A 19478-nucleotide genomic window follows, 5' to 3' on the forward strand; every position below is an offset into this window, starting at 1 on the left:
AGTCTATACTTCCTACTTGCTGGGAAGTGATGTTCTTAAAATGTTATAGCTGTTAAACTTACAACATCTGACTCCTAAGCATCTGAGATATTTTCAAGCACAACACAAACACAAAAACACAAAAACTGTTTAACTTTAAAAAGGCGATTTTTTAAATGAAATTTCAAGCAGTTGCCTAGGATATGTTTAAAGTAGGCTTTCTTATTTTGTTTTAATATATATAGATATAAACATGTCTGTCAATCATAGTAAATGCTTGCAATAGCATACTGACATTTTGGAAGCTTTTCCAACACAAACATTACACAATACAGAAGGTACAACAAGGTACTTACATTGCTAGTATCTATTTCCATTAATTTTGAAATCAATAAAATTCAAGTAGTATAAAACCTTATAAATCTACCACTAAGGCAGGAACATTTTCAGAAAATGCAGGTTTTTCAGAAAATGCTTATCCAGGATTGAGTCAAGAAAGTTGAATCATATTACCAGGGAGAAACAGACTGCACAAGTCCTATGAGTAAATCATGCAAGTTTTGAAATTAAACTCCCAAAGACATAATTACTTATGTACAATTATGCTGTCTTATCACTCTGAGATAGCCAATACTTCATATCTGTAGAAAAAATAGATGTTGGGACAGAAGCTTTGACACCCTCTGAATGTCTCTAAAGAAGGTCTGTTTTTTCTGCAGCAGTTCAAGAAGAATCAAAATGCATTATATTTAAATCTAAGTTACATTAAAGTGACGATCTGTAAAATGTGTAGGCTGGATCTGAGCAGTATTTTCTGATATTTGAGCTTCCAACTTCTATCTTTGATAGCCTGAATTTTTCTCATGTTTCATTTGAAGTGGGGAGATGATATAGATAATTACAGAAAAAGCTACTATATTATGAGGAAACTATCACATAGGAATAACAAGAAGTGTGTGAACGTATACAGGCACTGCAGTAAGCAACTATAGAAAGAACAAATATTTCAAGGTTCAAACACCAGATTCATACAGCTACAGAATTCCAGAATGGTTGAGAACAGCAGAGACCTCTGAGTCCATCTAGACCCTCTTGAAGCAGACACCCAGGGCACAGGGCCCAAGGTCATGTCCAGCTGCCTTTTGGACACCTCCAAGGATGAGGAGACCCCACAGCCTTTCTGTGAAAGCTGTGCCAGTGCTCAGCTACCTGCACAACATAGAAATGTTTCCTGGTGTTCAGAAGAAACCTCCTGTGCTCCATTTTGTGTGCAGCACTGGGTACCATTAACCTCATAAATGCAGTACTAAAATGACAATTAACAATGAAAAGAAAAGTTTTCTCAGTAACAAATTAGTGATTTAGAAATTAGCAGGTTGTCACCCAGCAGATCAGGCTGCTCTGGTCCCCAGGCAACCTGCCCTTGAATATCTCCAGGGATTGGGCATCTACAGCTCCTTTGGGCAGCCTGTGGTAAGCCTGACCCTCACCATTCTAAGTAAAAAATTTCTTCTACCTTTCTTTACACGAAATCACAGAACCAAAGTTGGAAAAGACCTCCACGATCATTCAGTCTGACTGTTCACCTGTCACCAAATATTTCCCCACTAAATCATGTCCCTTCATACAACACCTAAATGTTTCTTGAATACCTCCAGGGACGGTGACTCAACCACCTTCCTGGGCAGCCCACTCCAGTGCCTGAACACTCTTTCTGAGAAGAATTCTTTCCTAATATCCAACCTGAACCTCCCCTGGTGCAACTTGAGGCCATTCCCTTTAACTATTGATAATTACATGGGAGAAGAGGCCAACCCCCACCTTGCCACAACCTCCTCTCAGGGAGTTTGGAGATGCTTACTCTTCCTGGTTAAGAAGAGCAGACAAAATGAATTAACTCTAATAGTATAACAACCATGGATCTAACAACACATTTAATTATTTGTACAAAGGGAGATACAAATATTCTACATAATTTTTTAAGCCGATTTACAGAATTTCGGTAACAAGAGAGAAATTAAGCACTTCAATAAATTTCCGAACAATAAATTTACTACAATCAGCTTTCAGATTCAATATTACGTAGGCAAAGGAAGTCTCAGTTTTTCTTACCACATTTTTTTCCCCACCAGCATATGCTGTCTTAGCACACGGTTAATAAAAATATCTACCATGACAGAAACAGACTTTCTGTATTTTACAGATACTGCCAATTTGAAACCTCTTCTACTCCAAAAATGAAACAGTTCACTATTCAATTCCACCTGTTCTCAAATATCTGTGTAAGCAGGTTTACAGTTATGTTATTAAAAAATTTCTAGGAAGAAATTACTTACAAATGTAGTAAGAATTTCTAGTAATTACTTACAAATGCAATGTAAAAAATCAGAAAATAATTCACTAATTTGAAGGGCAGGCACAAGAAATACATAAATAAAAAAATCAAAACAATTGTTTTTCCAGAATAGTATTCTTCAGCTTTAATTTTTAAATGTAAATAAATAATAATAATTTAAAAAAAATAGGTTTAAAAGTCAAAGAGATGAATACAAACTCTGCGGGCTTTTTTGGTAAGACACAGGATCACTGAAGTTAGAAGGGAGCTCTAAGATCATCTAGTCCAACCATCAATTCATCACCACCATGCCCCCAAACCACATCCCCATAACTTGTCAGTGTAGCACACACAGAGTCCTGGTGTGATGAGCAGTGTTTCATACAGAGGAGTGGGAAAGACAGCTAAGGATCCCTCCATGGAGCACCAAACTGAAAAATTTCTGCCTCCAAGAACCTAAGATTTACAAGTTACGGAAAAACCCTGAAGGCGCCATCAGCAGCTTCCAGGTCTTTCCAAGACTTCAAACTTCAAGAAGTCTTTCAGTAAATAAGTCTGGCTTTTTTGTTGGTTTTTTTTTTTTTTTTTTTTTTTTTTTGGTTTTTTTTTTTGGTTTTTTTTAATTTGAAGCAAAGTCTGTTTGGGAGGCTGAGAAAAAACATTCAACAATTAAGACAGCTGACTCTTACTTGAAAGTCATAAGTGCCTTTATATTCCTGTGAATCTTTGTAAGTCACCTTTGGAATGGAAAATAATCATCATATTCTTATAAAGATAGAGAATATGACTGTGATTATAAGCAGAAGCTAGTGTGAAAATCATTTTCAACAGCAACAACAACAAAAAAATACAGAAATTTTCCCAAATACTGACTTTTCCCCAATTTATGTTTTACTCATAGCTATTTCAGATAGTACCAGTTTCCTCTTCAAAGTGGTACAATAAAATAATTGAAGCACATAAAGGATAATTCAGTTATACTTCACCATCTATATTTTATCTGGGAGGAAAAAAAAAAAAGCTATAAAAGGATAAATGGGATGATAAACCTTCTCCATGCCTGACATCAAATTTATTTAAGATCCCAGTAGGCCAATGTCTTCAGTAAAAGACAATTTCATTGCCAATAAAGAGTTTTCTCGTCTAGAGTTAACACAAATTGACTTTTCTCTCTATTGACTATATGGGGCATCCAGAGAAATTAGCATAATAGACTAAAACTAGCCTTTGGAATACTGTTGAAGATCCACATATTCACTCTCCTAACAGAATTTAACATCTCATTTTTGCTTACCAAGTTTCAAGACAGAAAAACAAGAAATATTTCCTAATTTAGGAAATCTATTGACCCATTCTGCTCATAAAATGCCTCATTAGGAATAGACAGCGATATCAAACAGATGACCGTAATGTGAACTTCTGTTCAGTATTCATTTGGAAGTGATGTGTGCCTTGTATACCAAAGTGGAGGTTTACAGTAACTGTTTATCACTAAGGATTTTAAACAACTGGACAGTGATACACATCTTCCATTTGGCAGCTGTGAAAATAAGTTCCAAAGCTTTTTTCTAATTCTATAAGGGACCATGCCAAGGCACTGCTTTTACAATAAAAAAAAAAAAAAATCAGGGAAGTAGAGCTCAAAGATATTAAAGAAGACACATACAGAGAAACAGAATACTTTGAGTTAAAAGGGACATAATGGCAGAGACACCTTCCCATCAGATCAGCTTTGTCAGGCTGAAGATCCCCTCCAACCTATCCTTGAACAATCTCAGGGATGGGGCATCCACAGCTTCTCAGGGCAACAGGTTCCTATAAGTAAAGACTTTCTTGCTTATACTTGATCTAATTCTACCTTCTTTAAGTTTAAAACTGTTAGCTCTTGTCCTGTCTCTAAAATCCCTGATAAACTCTGCCACTGGAGATGGACTCTTTTATCATGTTATGTATTATGCATGTATACATGCACACTCATATGTAAGTGTGTATATATACATATATATGTATGTATATGTATGTATGTATATGTATGTATGTATATGTATGTATGTATACATATATATAGTGTAAACACATTTCCTGTCAGTAAAACTGCCCTGGTGGTCTGAGGTACAAGGGGAAGCTTCTCCCCTTTGTCACAGCAAGAATCCTTTGTGTTCAAATCTAGGAGGAAATTCTATACCAGAGTCATATCACTCTAATAGACCTTCTTGCCTCCCTGAAGTACAACTTCATTTAATTTCATGAGCTAGGAATCATGCCCACAGGAAAGTCCAACAATTTTACAGAATCCACAAAGAACATTCCTCACAGCTAGCAACAACAACCTGCATTAAATGCAAGGTCTGTTTTTTCTGCAGCAGTTCAAGAAGAATCAAGATTTAAATCTAAGTTACTTTACATTAGATTACATGAAAAAGGAACTTATCTCCTCTTTCTCGCATCACTTCTCTTATTGCTTGAAAGAAATAAAACATTGCCTTATCTACACAATGTCTTTAGGTCTGTCAAAGACTCAAAATAAGAATCCATAAAACAGCTTTCCTATTCCTTCCAGAAGAAGTTATTTCTGCAGAGAATGAGCCCAACCATCAAAAGAGTTTGAAACAGGTTTTTCTGCCTCTAGCTGGTAAATGTTTTGTGCCCAAACAGTCTATCTCACCACACGCAGAACCTTCTCAGTTCATGTAGCTGACAGATACTTTGTCAATTCTGAAACTATTTTGCCTTAACAAATAAGCAAAAACTTAGTTTAAGTTAGCATCCAAGTTTACTCACAGAATTAGTTCCAAGAACTTGCAGCTTTGGTTCACCTGATTCCAGAAGCTTGGCCACCATATGAAGAAAGCTTTCCACAAACGGCTTTATGCTTTGAGAATGGCAAGCCATTAGAAGTTGGTCCAATGCCTCCATGGCAATTAAAACATATCTGAAAATTAATTGTAGAGAAACTAACATAAACGCATGTGCAACATTTATCATTAAGTCTTCACTATGAAAAAAATTAGACAAGAAAGGATGAAGGTACATCTTTCACAGGATCTAAAGAAGAAATTGGTAATTTCTATACTATGTCAAACAGGATTTTTCAAAGGAATAAATACAGTAATAACAGTTCTATTTAGAACATTTTGATTTCAACTATAGACCCCAACTTTCTATTCTACATTTTCCCAATCCAAATCCCACTAAAGGAAAGCCATCAAATTATCCACAATTCTGCACAGTGAGAGCACATTCTAATTAAATGAAAATGAGTATAATTAATTATCCTAACAAGTTGCCATTTTTCCATTCTACAAAGTTATAAAAATATCTTTTAACATCACTTACACCAAAGACAATGGCCTCTGATGGATATTGCTCTTCTCTTCCAATTCTTGCATGCAATATTTTTGGACATCATACTCATATTACTTATAATTTTCTCCTTCTGACTACACCTTATCATCTAAACTCATCATCTTTGATTTGACCCTATGTTCAGCTACCTGTTAGCATCTGTTTTTAATGTTGTGACTTACTTCCTTACCCATATCGATGTCTGACAACATCTCGGCTCAGTCTCTCTGCCAGGTAAGCACCAATTCGATCCAGCTTTTCTGGTGCAGAAACAGCATAGAAAGTCAGCTTCTCCATGTCAGCTTTAACAAGTCCATCCTAAGAACACAGAATAACAAATAAAAATAATTACATCTACAGAATTTATGAAGCTTTTAAAGTGCTTTCATTTTGGCTACTCAGAGTAAAAGATCTGACTCAGATTACAAAACATGTAACTTTCAAGCAAAATAGCCAAAAGCTTTAGCTCCAAAAACCAGTAACTTCAAAAATTATGTTATGTAAAAACAAGATTTTACTTTAAACCTTTCACTTCTTCAGTGTCATGTCTTGGACAAGGCTGAAACACAGGCTACCTGAAAGCTAATTGTGAAAACAAGATCAGGCAGAAATTAATATATTAGTTACAACGTGAATTGTGATATGGACATCCTCATTTTTATTTTCCTGTAAGTTCTCTAAACATTATCTTTTTCAAATAAATGGCTGAAGTGTTAAACATGATCAGTAGCAGGTAAGCACATTTTATCAACCAAGTCTTCTAACATTTTAGCAAAGCCCTGCAATTCAGTGAAACACCATGGACCAGCTTGGAGATGTTCACAGACAGCTGTAAAACTACAACTGTAGGCACTTGAGGTCTCTATATTTGCATCAAGTCAGGAGATTGCAATAAAGCTATAAAACCATATGATTCCATGTTTCCTGTGCTTACTATACACATAAATCGTTCCCTTTAAAGCCATTAACATACACCAATGCAGTAACTAGCACTCATTACCAATACATTTTAACGAAAAGCCCATGTACTCTGCAGATAATAATCCAAACATTATACAAATCCTGACTGCTCTGCTCATTTTTTCCATGATAAAAGATATAAAACATTTAAAAAAACGTAGCACCATAAATAAACTCCATTACACTGCACAATCATGATTATGTACAGATAAAAGCATTATTAACTGTTATTTCAGAAATCATTTCAACAGAGAATAATCATTGAGCTTTAACACAACTCCGAGATTATTCAAATGAAGTGTTTACATCCGCAAACAAAACAAGTGTTCATGGTTCTAAATTGTTATGAAGTCAAATGCTACCTCTGTGGTAGAATACCAACATTAATTAAATCTCCATTTAGTTGAGGAAAACATACTTTTTTCTTTTCAGTATGCACTGCCCTGCTCTGATAAGGGAGTTAGTCAACTATTTAAAGAGGTTCCCCTCCAAATGAATTTTCTACTAATCTCTGTCAAAGATATGAAGCATTACAGCAGAATTTACTGTGAAATGTGAAAATAAAAATAAATGCTGAAGCGTTCCCTACAAAAAAATTAACTTCTCAATAACCTTTACAATTTTAAGTCATCACTCACTTTTGGATCTTCGGGAAATATGTTATCTACCAGACGCTTGTAACGAGGTCGTAAAGCAGCACAGCAGCAGCACACTCCTGCAGAGAGATGTAGCCACCAGAATTTAGAACAAAATTTTAGGAACTCTGGTAATTTCACCTTAAGAGAAAGAAAAAAAAAAAAAGATAGTGCTTGCTACTTAAGTAAAATTAAGGTAGTTGAAAAAGATTGATAAGTCATATAAGCAAAACTGGTATAAAGCAATAATTGCAAAAATATGCAAACATTGGAAATGCACCTGCCATCAAGCCATTCCAAAAAATACATGGAAAGACCAAGGAATTTCAAAAGTTAGCAGTACAAAAACCAAGACTACTTTCACTTGCTCCTTTATGTTCATTCTAAATGATCATTTCAAAACCTAACCAAACACACATTCTATTTGCTCCTTTAAGAATTCAATGAAATCGTCACTGTATTTTAGAGTTAATCATATAAATTGATGTAAGCACAATCAACAAAAGATTCTCTACTTCCATTATTTCACTGTTTTCCTTTGCATCAGAAAAAAAGTCACCTGGAGTGGCAGAAAGTATTCTTTCGACCTTATTTCTACTCTCCCACTGATACTGTATTCATACATCGACAATCATAGCTATAAATGTAGCTTGTAATTCTATTAGTTTAAAAAGATACTTTAGTAAACAGAGACTTAAGAAGAAAGCATTTCTCTTTTTTTTTTCCCTAAGATTCAGGACTACTAGTACCTTGGAATAACTCCAGTTTCTATTAAAAATAGCATCTGAAGTGAACAAAATTCAGCACGCACACACACATACAGAGAAAAAGCTTCTAGATATTTGTCCCATTCACGTTAGGATTTATGAGGATTTTAGGATGAGGATTTATTCCCAAGGAATGTAAGCGTTTCAGCAAATTGGATTTAAAATGTTTCAGTAGAAACATCAGACTATTTCTCTGGTCAGGTCTCAGACCAATGTTAAAACAGCTCTGATGAACAAAAACCACCGAGCTGAAACAAGTCCAATAATACACTAATTAATTACATGCCAAGTTTGCATGAAGATCACGCCTAGTCTTTCATACCGTGCTGCCTACAGCATTCAGTGTAGCTAGGTACCTTAAAAACGTCTCACAAAAAGCTAGCCTCTTATGTACCCAAAAACTATTTGCTCAGAATAGTAAAATCTGCAAAAGATTAATCACATTCAACTCAAAACAGCAATTGAATAAAGGTTACCTTTGGGATAACGTTGTTGTTTACAATTTATCTCCAAAATTATTAGATTGCTAAGAACTATTACACAAACCTACCAGGACCTGCATTTCTTTACTTAAGAAATCAGAGCTGTTTTGTACCATACTTACTAAAATATCTAGGAAGTTCAGGACTAAGCCTTCCTTTGCTGTACTTTTTGATTACAAGGCTCTGCATGAGTAAATTTACCCTCTATTCAAACTGCTTTATGATGTTACCATTTTCTAGACAGAAGCCCGAATTCTACTAAGAGTCTGACAACTTCATTCTTCCAATTCATTTATTTGGAAACAATTACAATAGATTGATCTTTGTTTTTGAAGCCAGACTTTGACTCTAAGTTCTCTTAGCTAGTCTTTTCACTCAAGTCATGGATGAGGGTATAATCAGTAAAATGAATGCAAATTAGGGCCTCAAAAAGCTATAAAAGCAAAACATATTCAAGCAGTAAAGAACTGTAACACTGAGGATTTATTTGTGAAGCACTACTTTGTTACTACTGCCAAGTACTTTGAGCACTATTTCTGTTGACATCCCCCTCTTAGAGGACTAATCAATGTAAAACTCCACATTTATTCAAAAGATGTAGGTATTCAGTAACTAAAATCAAAGCCATTTCATACGCCACTGGAAAACGTATATAGATATCTCTGAATTAAGAGGTTAAAAATCTACTTATATTACAACAAAGCTGTACAATTTTATCCCATCAAGACCAATGTTTTGCAACATCCTAAAATCAAGTAAAACCATAATAAGGTAGGAGTACCTATTAAGTGACCAGTATGTTACACAGTATTGTGAAATTCAAGTAAACAATCAAAATCCACCAAAATAAGACTTAACTTTGTTGAATGTTTCATTAATTAGATATACAGCTCAGCACCTGACTCGACACTTTTCAGACTATTGCTTTCATGCTTGGTGTTCTGCTTCACAGAAGGTAAATTTCCCAGGTAAAAATGTGTTTAATCATTATTTGTTAAAGCAAAATATTAATACAATAATAGTAGTATTTTCTACAGCTATCTCAAGCACAGTATTATAGAAGATATCATGCAATATTAAACTTAAGGTAGAGGTCAAAAAATTCTTTTAGAATTTGTTTCTCCCTCTTCATATAATAAGAAAATTCTTGCAACAAACTAAGTCTGAAAACAATATTTTAGAGCTATGGTAGCCATGTAAATTGAGCATAAAACCCAGATACAGACTCTCAACTGAGAAGGGTGAGATATCAGATAGCACCATACAAGGTCATCTCACAGCCTAACCAGATAGTTTCAGTTAAATGAAACCCAATAGTGTTCTATTACTGATCTTCTAATGAAAGGTATACAGTCAATTTTGAGATCAGAAAAGGCCTACAAATAAGTGTACAGCACCAGAGTTGAAAAACCTACCTTTCTTGGATTTTCAGTAGTATCTTTACATTGTTATCTATTTAATCACAGAACAGTTAGGAGATAAAAAACTCTTCAAAGTATTCACTATCAACATTAAAATTCATATATTTTTATTTCTTTAAATCACATTAACATAATTTTCTCATTTAAACAGAACATTCAAGTATTAGAAAGGTAGAGCTAATCTACCAAAGTTTTCAGTCTTAGAGGGTTTTTTGAGTGAAGAAATTTGAACAGAACACTACTAAAATACTGAAGCTCTCAAAGGCAGGAAAAGAAACAAGAAGAAAACACAAAACAAATAACCAAGACAATTAATAGTCATGAGACAGGCTTTGATGAAAAAAATTGCAGGAAACATATGGAATAGATGTAAAAAAATCACAGGAAAAAGAAAGAATTAAAAAATACCACAGAATAATCATGTCTTATTAATACATGTTAACAGCACACTGAACTTAAACAAACAACATCCTGAAACATTTCACTACCTAACCCAAGAAAGAAGAACACTACTAAATGGAGCGAAGCCACTGAAAAATGATTATTTGTTTCTTCAGTACCAATTTAACCCAGATATCTCTGATCTAAGTAAAACAGATTCACTTCAGACTGTTCTGCAGCTCTGCAGGTTGCAGTCAGTAAGCTGGGTAAAAGAAACATATTCCAATTTGAGCTGACAAATTTTTATTTGTCACCCAAATTCCACTGATAATTTCCTTTCGGTACCAGGCATAATTTGCATTTAATGATCTCCCATCTTTAAGTCATTTAATACAAATAAATACAAAAGTTAACATCAAATCTACAGAGAAGCTTGCACTGTTATAAGCTAGCCAATGTGAAAGTTTTAAACAGCATACAAACACACAGACACGTACATTTATATCTCAACAACAATGGGATTTTCCAAGTTAAAAAATGCATTTTATCTACTGCTCAAAGAATCCCATAACCCACATTTCATATGTTAAAGCTACAGCTGCACATATTTACCAACTGCAAGAATATTGTTTTTTACAAGCATTTATTCTATACAACATCAATAGCAAGAAACAGTCTACTTAATCAAAAAACGATTGTTTCACCTACCCAAACACATACACGGTCTTGGTTCAAAAGCAGAATTATAATCATAGGCTTTTTCTTGCTCAATAGTTGGAACTTGAACATACTGCCTCATCCTGGATATGATCTCACTCCCTGGTCTCTGTCCTTGTTCAGAAAGTTGCTCTCTCACACTAGCATAGAAGCAGTTACTTCACGAGAGGGCTGTGATACTGTAAGCTTATCTGATTAGTTCTGTGACATCTACATAAAGCCAACAAACACGTGAAAAACTTCAGTATCAAATTCTGTTAACAAAGCCAAGCATAAGGAAAAACAAAAAGAAAAAAACTATACTGTCAATGTAGGATTCACATCTCACCACATAAAACTGAATAAAGCCAGTTTAACTACCTCAGCCTCACCTGAACATGCGGCTTTCTCACTTTCACAACAACAGAGAAAAACATCAGCATATATTTAAAAAAACTTCTAGTCATTCGGTTGCCACAACCAAATTTATCACTGAAGACTGATGTGTATTTTGGCAAAACACCTCGCTTATATTGCTGAATAATAGCCAAAAAATAATACATAAGACACATTGTTAAGTATAAAGGCATTTTAAACAGAAAGATTTAAATGTAAAGTGGTTCTTTAATTTTAAATAGGTTGGTAAAATTAACATTCTTTCTGATAATATTTGAAAACGTAAGCCAGGATTACAGAACTTTAATCCTTAACATCCTTGATCACAAAGGGCATGGTACATCAGGGAGAAATTCCATTCTGAGGTAAGCAGTTTTGAAGTTACTTTCCAGCTTCCCATTATTTTCTATCATCTCATTTGTTTTATTTTCTACTTTACAATCACTTGCATAACACAAATAACTCTTAGTTATTTTCTTATATTTGGGATGATAAATGTACACAAAAATAAATTTGTTTCAACTATCCAGAGGAAAGTGCATAAACTAACACTGACAGCTACACTAGCCCTACCTGGCTGGGTCTGAACTGTTAGCATCAGCCAATCTAATTCAGAGCTGGAACTATTTTCAAGGGCATTCCCCTTCTGGAACTAAAACCAGATCAAATACTTTGGAACAGCGAAATTATTCTGGCCCTATAAGGAAGTTAATTAGAAATATTCTTCAACCTTCTATAAAAAGAACAAAAGCTCTAAGGAGGTGCTTATCAGCCAGCACAGTGTCCCTCTTGTGCTCCAGGGGAGAACAGAGGACTCATCATGTAAATCACCTCTTATTCGCCATTTCTTACTCCAGCACCATTTGCCTTCTACTCAGCTGGTCCCTATCCTCTCCCCACTGAGAAGCTGCAAATAAAACCTCCACCATACAGATCCAATTTCCCCCTCAAGAATGCAGTAGTCAGCTTCTCACCCCCCCATGATAGCAAAATCTCAAGACAACAGCAAATGTGAGAAATTCCATCCAATACTTACATTTGACCACTGTACATTTAATATTTTGGTGCTTAATCAAATTGAAACAAACAAACAAAAAACAACTCATTTTTTCCCTTACAGTAAATTCGTACAGCTAATTCTGGTTTTATACAACTTCAAGACCAGTGCCTTTATACTTGGACCAATATGGGAAGATGCAAAAATAAGTAAAAACAAAAATAATCTATTACCACTCCATAAAAACAAGAGATGACAACACACATCAAGCACCTTGTAAGAAACATATTAAAAAAAATATTAAAAATTCTAGTTAAATAAAGCTTACCACTTAGCTTCTTCAACAAAGCACTCTTTTCAGACGCATTAGCAATTAAAAGAAATCCCCAGAGAAGATATTATCTTTGGGATGGTGCCTTTTAAAGACTTCTAATCCATTAAAAGAAAGTTTTCCATTACAGCAAGTTCTCTGGTTACATTCTTTCTCACAAGTTCCACTGCCTACAGTGTTTCCATGCTGTCTCTTCTTTCTCCCACCTTTGTTGTTTTCACATGGGAACTTTGTTAACTTGTTCATTTCTGTTCTCTTCAATATCACCTCCTCTTTTCCTACCCTGAGATACCATGAGAGTTCTCTATTTTTAAAACATTATTATCTAAAATTAATCTAGTTCCAGTGAGAGAATCGCTATGACTTATTATGCATTTTGCTTCTTGTCCTTACTTGTATTTCTACTGGCAATAACAAGGTCATTTATTTCTTAACACTAAAACAATAAAAAACCCACCAAATTTTATTACTTCCACTCCAGGAAAGACATCTGGAAATACACATCTGCATAAATCTCCTTGACTCTTTCCCATTATAGCTAATACTAATAATATGTTTGATAATATTGTGGACAAGTACAATTTTCATTCCTGCTTTCAGAGTTTGCAGTCAGGAAATGAGTTCTGGTTGATAATACCTCTTCTTCTCCCTCCTTTATGAGCTTGTCGTGATATCCCTATTTATAAAAATACTGATTTTATAGCAACGTTTCATAAATCAGGACAAAAAGGGGACACGGGAAAAATACTGTAGTGAAGACGCAGGGTTAGGAAAAGAGAACTCACAATACCTTGTGCAGCCTCTAAGGCACGTGAATATGCATTTTTTCTCCCTCCAGACAAGCAGAAGTACAACATAGAGCAGAGTCATCATAAACATTGACAAAATACCTGCTGCACTTAAGGGCCACATCCATTAGCACACTGAGCCAGGATATCCTTTTAAAATTTAAATTTGATGGTAGTATATCTACTATTTAATTCAGAATAAATAAATAAAGAAGAATTGACATAATCATTGCAGCCTCCTCCTGCTCTCACCAACTCCCACCAATCCTACTTTTTCTCTCTCTCTCTGACTTCTCCAGAGATTCGCAGCTGTAGCAGAACCGTATCTGCCAGCACAGTGCTGACCCTGGCAGAGAACTTCCCAGTATCAGATGGACTGTCCTGCTCAGCCTGGCTTCACCCTCACTCTAAGTTTTCCTCTAACTCAGCTGAGCAAAGTACAAAGAACAACATCCTTATATTACACTCACTACAGGATGTCACTGATGAGAGGCTACAGCATTTGCATTCTACTAGCACCACTCAGTTCCCACATTGCTGGGAGTAGGGAGTAACACCTAACCTGGAAGAGCATTTTGCAGGCCATGGCACTGTGCCTGAATCAGAAGGACACTACAGCTGCCTTGGTTAAAGGCTGAAGGATAACAGGACAAGCAGCAACATGACCAAAGGCTGGCAACAAGAAGTCTCTGAGATGTACAAGAGGCAAAACTATTGCAAGAAGATTACTGCTGCCCTTTGGAAAACTTCTAGCAGTATCTCAAGATAGTCACGATTGGTAAACTACAGGTAAAAATATTTATCTGTATACCTGGCTAAACACCTTAACAAGTGCTCATGGCTGATACCTAAGTCCAGACTAAAAAGCCCTGCCAAGATGCTTAAGCTGGTCACACTTTTTTTTCCTACTCCCAGCTCCAGGTAGCCAAACAGACAGCCAACAGGAATATTCCCTATGTCACCCTTCCCAGTCCTTTTCCCACTCCCACTTCTACTTTCAAGTTTTAGACTTTTCCTGCTTCTCTGCCCATTGCACATCCTCATAGATTTACTCTCATTTAAGTACGCTCAGCTGTAAACTTCAGTACCTATACAGAAATTTGACAAACACTTCCTTATTAAAATAGAACTTTCTTCATATCAGTATCTAAATAACATATTACAGAAATTATGTATTTTCTCTCACTGTACATAAAAAGCATAGACAGCAGCGTAAGAATATACCATGTCACCCACATTGAGAAAACTCAATGCTGCAATAGTTCTGAGGCACACAGAGTCCAAAACGTGCTAAGACATCTCCTCCTCTTAAGCAGCAAAACATTTATATTGCATTGAGTTTACTGAAAAAAATCAAATGCTAAACAAAATACTGCAATATTACTTGAAAGACAGTCACAGAAGACACACAAGATTAAGTACAACCTCTTGTCTCAGTTGAACTGATTTTCAGCCCTAGAGAGTCTACCTCTACCTATTCAATGTTCTCAGGAAGCATTAACAAAAACTAATACTCCGATTTGATTATATGACTGTATTTACAGAATACTAGAATTATTTGTGCTAGAAAATTTTAAGTCTCTTCATAAATTATTAAGAATAGATCTCCAGATCTGCCTGTATATTACACTGTACACAACTTCTTCCCTGAAGACAGTCCGATTATAGTTCATTCTACCCCCACTAAAAATCAGCTTAGTGCTAAATCAAGCAAATAGAAGCTCATGTAACAACTTTCCAACATTAACAGTTGTTAATTCACACGTGAAGGATAGAAATTACATTAAAGAAAACCTTCTGGTTTAATTTGAATTATTAACAATCACAAGGATATTTTATCTTCTCCATTAGTTCTATGAAGCGTACCAGCTTCAATCCATATGTTCCATAATAACCAGAATAAATAGTGCAGCTGCTACTAGAGTCTGAATGATTATCAGAACAGCAAAAGCAATGGTAGAACATACATCTTGAAGGCCCTGTCCAGAAGACTTAAGACTTTTTCATATCTTTTTTTTTTTCTATTATTTGGGTAAGCTACTTCTTTTTATAGTTAGGACAAGACAAGCAGAAAAATGGTCTGGAACTGATCTGACCCGTGCTGATACATTCCCACCTGCTTTGTCATTTTTGCAAAATGCTCAGAACTGAAACTGCTGGGAACTCTTACCCTGCAAGCATGGAGATGAAAGTGCTCTAGTGCTAAATTAAAAAACCTAATTGTGGGGAAAAAAATCACTAGACTTTTCACAACTCAAATACTTAACAGTATTTACTACATTTAAAATAACTGATAGAGGAAGCTTTCCACTGTGTTCAGACAACGTTTCTCCTAATTTTTCTTCTTTATAATTCTGATATAATTTTATTTTTAAGTCATTGAATTTAAAAAGAGACAAAAAATGTATTTGAAATCAAATCTTTATCTTTTATAAAGATATATTCAAACCCCAATAATTGGGGAAGATTACCTTTTACTCATTAATTTTTACCATCATTAATTTAGTTTAGAAGAATTCAGTACTTTAAAAAAGCCAAAGTTCTTAAATTCAAAACAGGAGCACTTCAGTAATGCTCGTTTCACATGGCACATGTAAATCATCAAAGGGTCAGCAGTTGAACATCCACGAAACATTCTTCTTGAGAACTAAGAGCAGGCACATCAGAATACTTCAATATTCATTCTAGACAAATACATATTTAAAGAAAAAAAAGCCAAGTATTTCAATAATAGATTTAATTAAATTGCTTTTTATATTTTATTTGTAGACGATCTGAGAATTCCCTAATTTCAAGACGTCTTAGTAGTCTTAAGATTCGTAAATACATTTTTGTTAGACAATAGTTCTGTAACTGCTTTAGATTTTGAAATATAAAAAATTATAACATACAGCTGTTGGAAAATCGCATGCCAACCTCTACACTGGTATCAAAAGGTTTGTAAACTTTCAGTCAGCAGGGGTACTATTGTCATCAGTTGTTTCCTTGAATACATCAACTATGAAAAAACAGAATTTGCTAAGATACTTCACAGGCATAAACACAAAATATGGAATTAAGCAGAACTTTGATTGTTCAGCACCTTCAAATACCAAAATTCAGAGCTGTTCCCCTTTGGATACAATCATCAGCCAAAATCTACAACTTACTAGATGAGGTGAAGTCTCATTCACCTACTTACCCCCAGCTTTCTACTCACTCCTGTCTAACTGCTGTATGAATTAATCTTGAATGATGTCATTTTCTAGAAATGTAACAGCATTCCTTGAAAGCCAAGATTTATGTACACAGTTAACTTCTGTCATCAGGAATTCATTAGTTATCTGACTTTCTCAGAACCATTGGGGATCCTTGTGACATAGCAGAGACAGGAAAAATAGCTCATAGGCCATATAAAGGGCAGGCCAAAACATTTTTAGAAGCAGTTTACTCTGGTCTTTCCACAGATGCATGCATTTAATCACATACTGGTAAGCTTAACCCCTCCCCAAATCAATCTTTCTTTGTCATGCATAAAAAAATAGGACACTTGCATGCATAAACAGCACGAGACTTCTTACCCTTTCGTCCCATGATTGAGAAATCAATATCAAATAATGCTGCATATGAAGGTTAATCGACTCATAGAAAAACCACTTGCAAAGCAATTTCTGTAAATAATAATGACAGCAATATTTTAATAAAACCGGAAAAAACCCTATTAGGCTACATTTTAACATTTAATATGCGTAGTTTAAAAACACATAAACACTTTAATCTGCACAGAATCAAGTTCTGCTCTAAACCACTTGATGGTTTAACAGTAATAAACCCAGACTGCATACACAAAACTGACAACTGAGGAAATATACTCTCTAGCTTTTGATAAGCAATGTATTGGAGAAAACATGTTCATTTCTTGGCTCCATTGAAGAAAGTTCTAAAATTAATGGAAGGCCATAAAGGGAGAAACGATGTCACTAGATATTATCTGCAAAGTGTTGGCACAAATGGTTTTCTCTTTCTATGGAGCATACAGTTCTCCAAGTGGGTAAAGGATGACACATTGAACATGAATTAACAGTCAACAGAAACCAACAAAATGAACATATACTCAAAATTAAGAGATCTTAAACTCATGTAGATTCATTAATAAAAATGAATGCAGCCACCCTAATAGCTCACAAAATCACATATGATATCATAAGTGAATGAAAACAGCTACAAACTACATTTTTTCTTGTTTTAAGTTACCAGATTTTCCTTTCTTAATGAAAAGGTACACTGAGATTAGTTTTATTTTCAGTGTAGGAAAGAAAACGATCTAAAAATCAAGGCAAGGCATCAGTGTGCTATTAACACTGCTGACTGACAGCAGGGCACAGGGACAGCAGTGCTGTGCAGTGCCAGCTCAAGTGATGGCTAATGTTGTATGCATGTTGATACACTGCCTAAACGCAGGGCTCTGAACAAAGAATACATAGCTGTGCTTTCTGTTTTGATAAAGGAATTTGAAAACAGAATCAGAGAATTGGAAGGGTTGGAAGGGATCTCAAAGGATCAAGATCAACCACAGAATAACTATTTCCTCGGAGTTGGAAGGGATCCTTAAAAGCCATCTGGTCCAACTCCCCTGCAATGAACAGGGATACCTACAGCCAGATCAGGTTGCACAGAGCCCCCCCAGCCTGAACGACTCCACAGATGGGGCATCCATAACCTGCTTGGGCAACCTGTTCCAGGGCCTCACCACTCTTACTGTAAGATACTTTTTCCTTATATCCAACCTAAACCCATAGCTTGGGGCTCCAAGACTACAAAAATAAATAAATAAATTGATTTAAGTTTTGAGACCATTCTTGGTTGATACAAACAAATGACTTGAAAATTTTCACATGGAATGCATAGAGTTGCAATCAGACATTCAACTCAAAAATCTGTTCATGTCTCTTAACTGGACTTTCATAATCTGTATTTTATAAAAATATCCTTTGCTTAGCAATCACACCTTAATCATATCATGGTGTTTTGGGAGTACACACATTTTGAACAATTGTTTACAAAGCTGATGGACAAGAAGAGTAAGATGTCAGCAAATACCTCAGACGAGCAGTCTGAGAGCTCACTAAGAATTGCAGCCACTGCCATCGAACCAGACGTTAGTCTCACAAAAACAAGGTCCAACATCCCACTAGTTCTACGTTTTTGTTCCTCTTTCTATATATATATATATATATATATATATATATATATATATATATATATATATATATATATATATATATTTTTTTTTTTTTGTTAGTGTTTTAAGAAAAATATGTAAGATTAAATGTTTTGTTACTTACAGATTAACAACACGGTATTTTTTGTGAGGGCTGCTCCAAAAGTAATGCCTCCTGTTTTATTATGCTGGCCCATAACATCAGAGGTGGATGTTGGCGGTACTGCAGAAGAGATTAAACCTTCTCACCAGTATTCCATTATATTTTGATGCCATATTACAGATGGCAGCAGAGGGGCAGTCTGACAAAATCGCATCTGACATGGAAGTGCATATGAAACAAAGGCGTGTCACTGAATGCCATGCAGAAAAGACTGCACCCAGTGACATTCACCAATGCCTGCTGAACGTTACTGGAGACCAAACAGTGAATACGTGCACAGGGAGGTGGTGGGTGGTACATTTTAGCTGTGGTGACAGCGGGTCACCTTTGCTGGTACAGATGGTTATGAATACAGCATGCAGGCTTTGGTTCAGAGCTGGTGAAAATGCACAGCTAATGGTGGTGACCACATTGAAAACCAGTGTTTTGTAGTTGAGAATTTGCTTTATCAAGTAGTGTTATCGTGCTTTTTCCATCTGTTATCATTTCTATGGAAATAGAGATATAACTTCTGGAACTACACATGTATGTAAGGTCCAAGACAATTTCTACTCACTAAACAAACAACCTAGGCAAGCCAAAAGGTTGGACACCCTTGTTTT

At 35.3% G+C, this 19478-nt stretch overlaps 1 protein-coding gene across 17 annotated transcripts in view; it reads right to left on the reverse strand.

The window, feature by feature from the left end:
* Positions 1 to 19478, reverse strand: part of EFR3A (EFR3 homolog A) — a 68715-nt gene that overhangs the window by 40764 nt on the left and 8473 nt on the right. For 6 of the 17 annotated variants that reach the window (XM_048940309.1, XM_048940306.1, XM_048940313.1 and 3 more), the window contains 4 exons: positions 17074 to 17163; positions 7258 to 7395; positions 5850 to 5977; positions 5096 to 5246 (listed from right to left, as the gene is read on the reverse strand). In XM_048940309.1, coding sequence (XP_048796266.1) covers positions 5096 to 5246; positions 5850 to 5977; positions 7258 to 7395; positions 17074 to 17118 — 462 coding nt within the window. In that variant the 5' untranslated portion in view covers positions 17119 to 17163. Of the gene's footprint in view, positions 1 to 5095; positions 5247 to 5849; positions 5978 to 7257; positions 7396 to 17073; positions 17164 to 18837; positions 18937 to 19478 lie in introns of all 17 variants that reach the window. The other 11 variants (XM_048940308.1, XM_048940312.1, XM_048940311.1 and 8 more) reach the window with 5 other exon arrangements.

This window comes from Lagopus muta, chromosome 3, assembly GCF_023343835.1.
Source record: "Lagopus muta isolate bLagMut1 chromosome 3, bLagMut1 primary, whole genome shotgun sequence".
In the NCBI taxonomy this organism is placed as follows: domain Eukaryota; kingdom Metazoa; phylum Chordata; class Aves; order Galliformes; family Phasianidae; genus Lagopus; species Lagopus muta.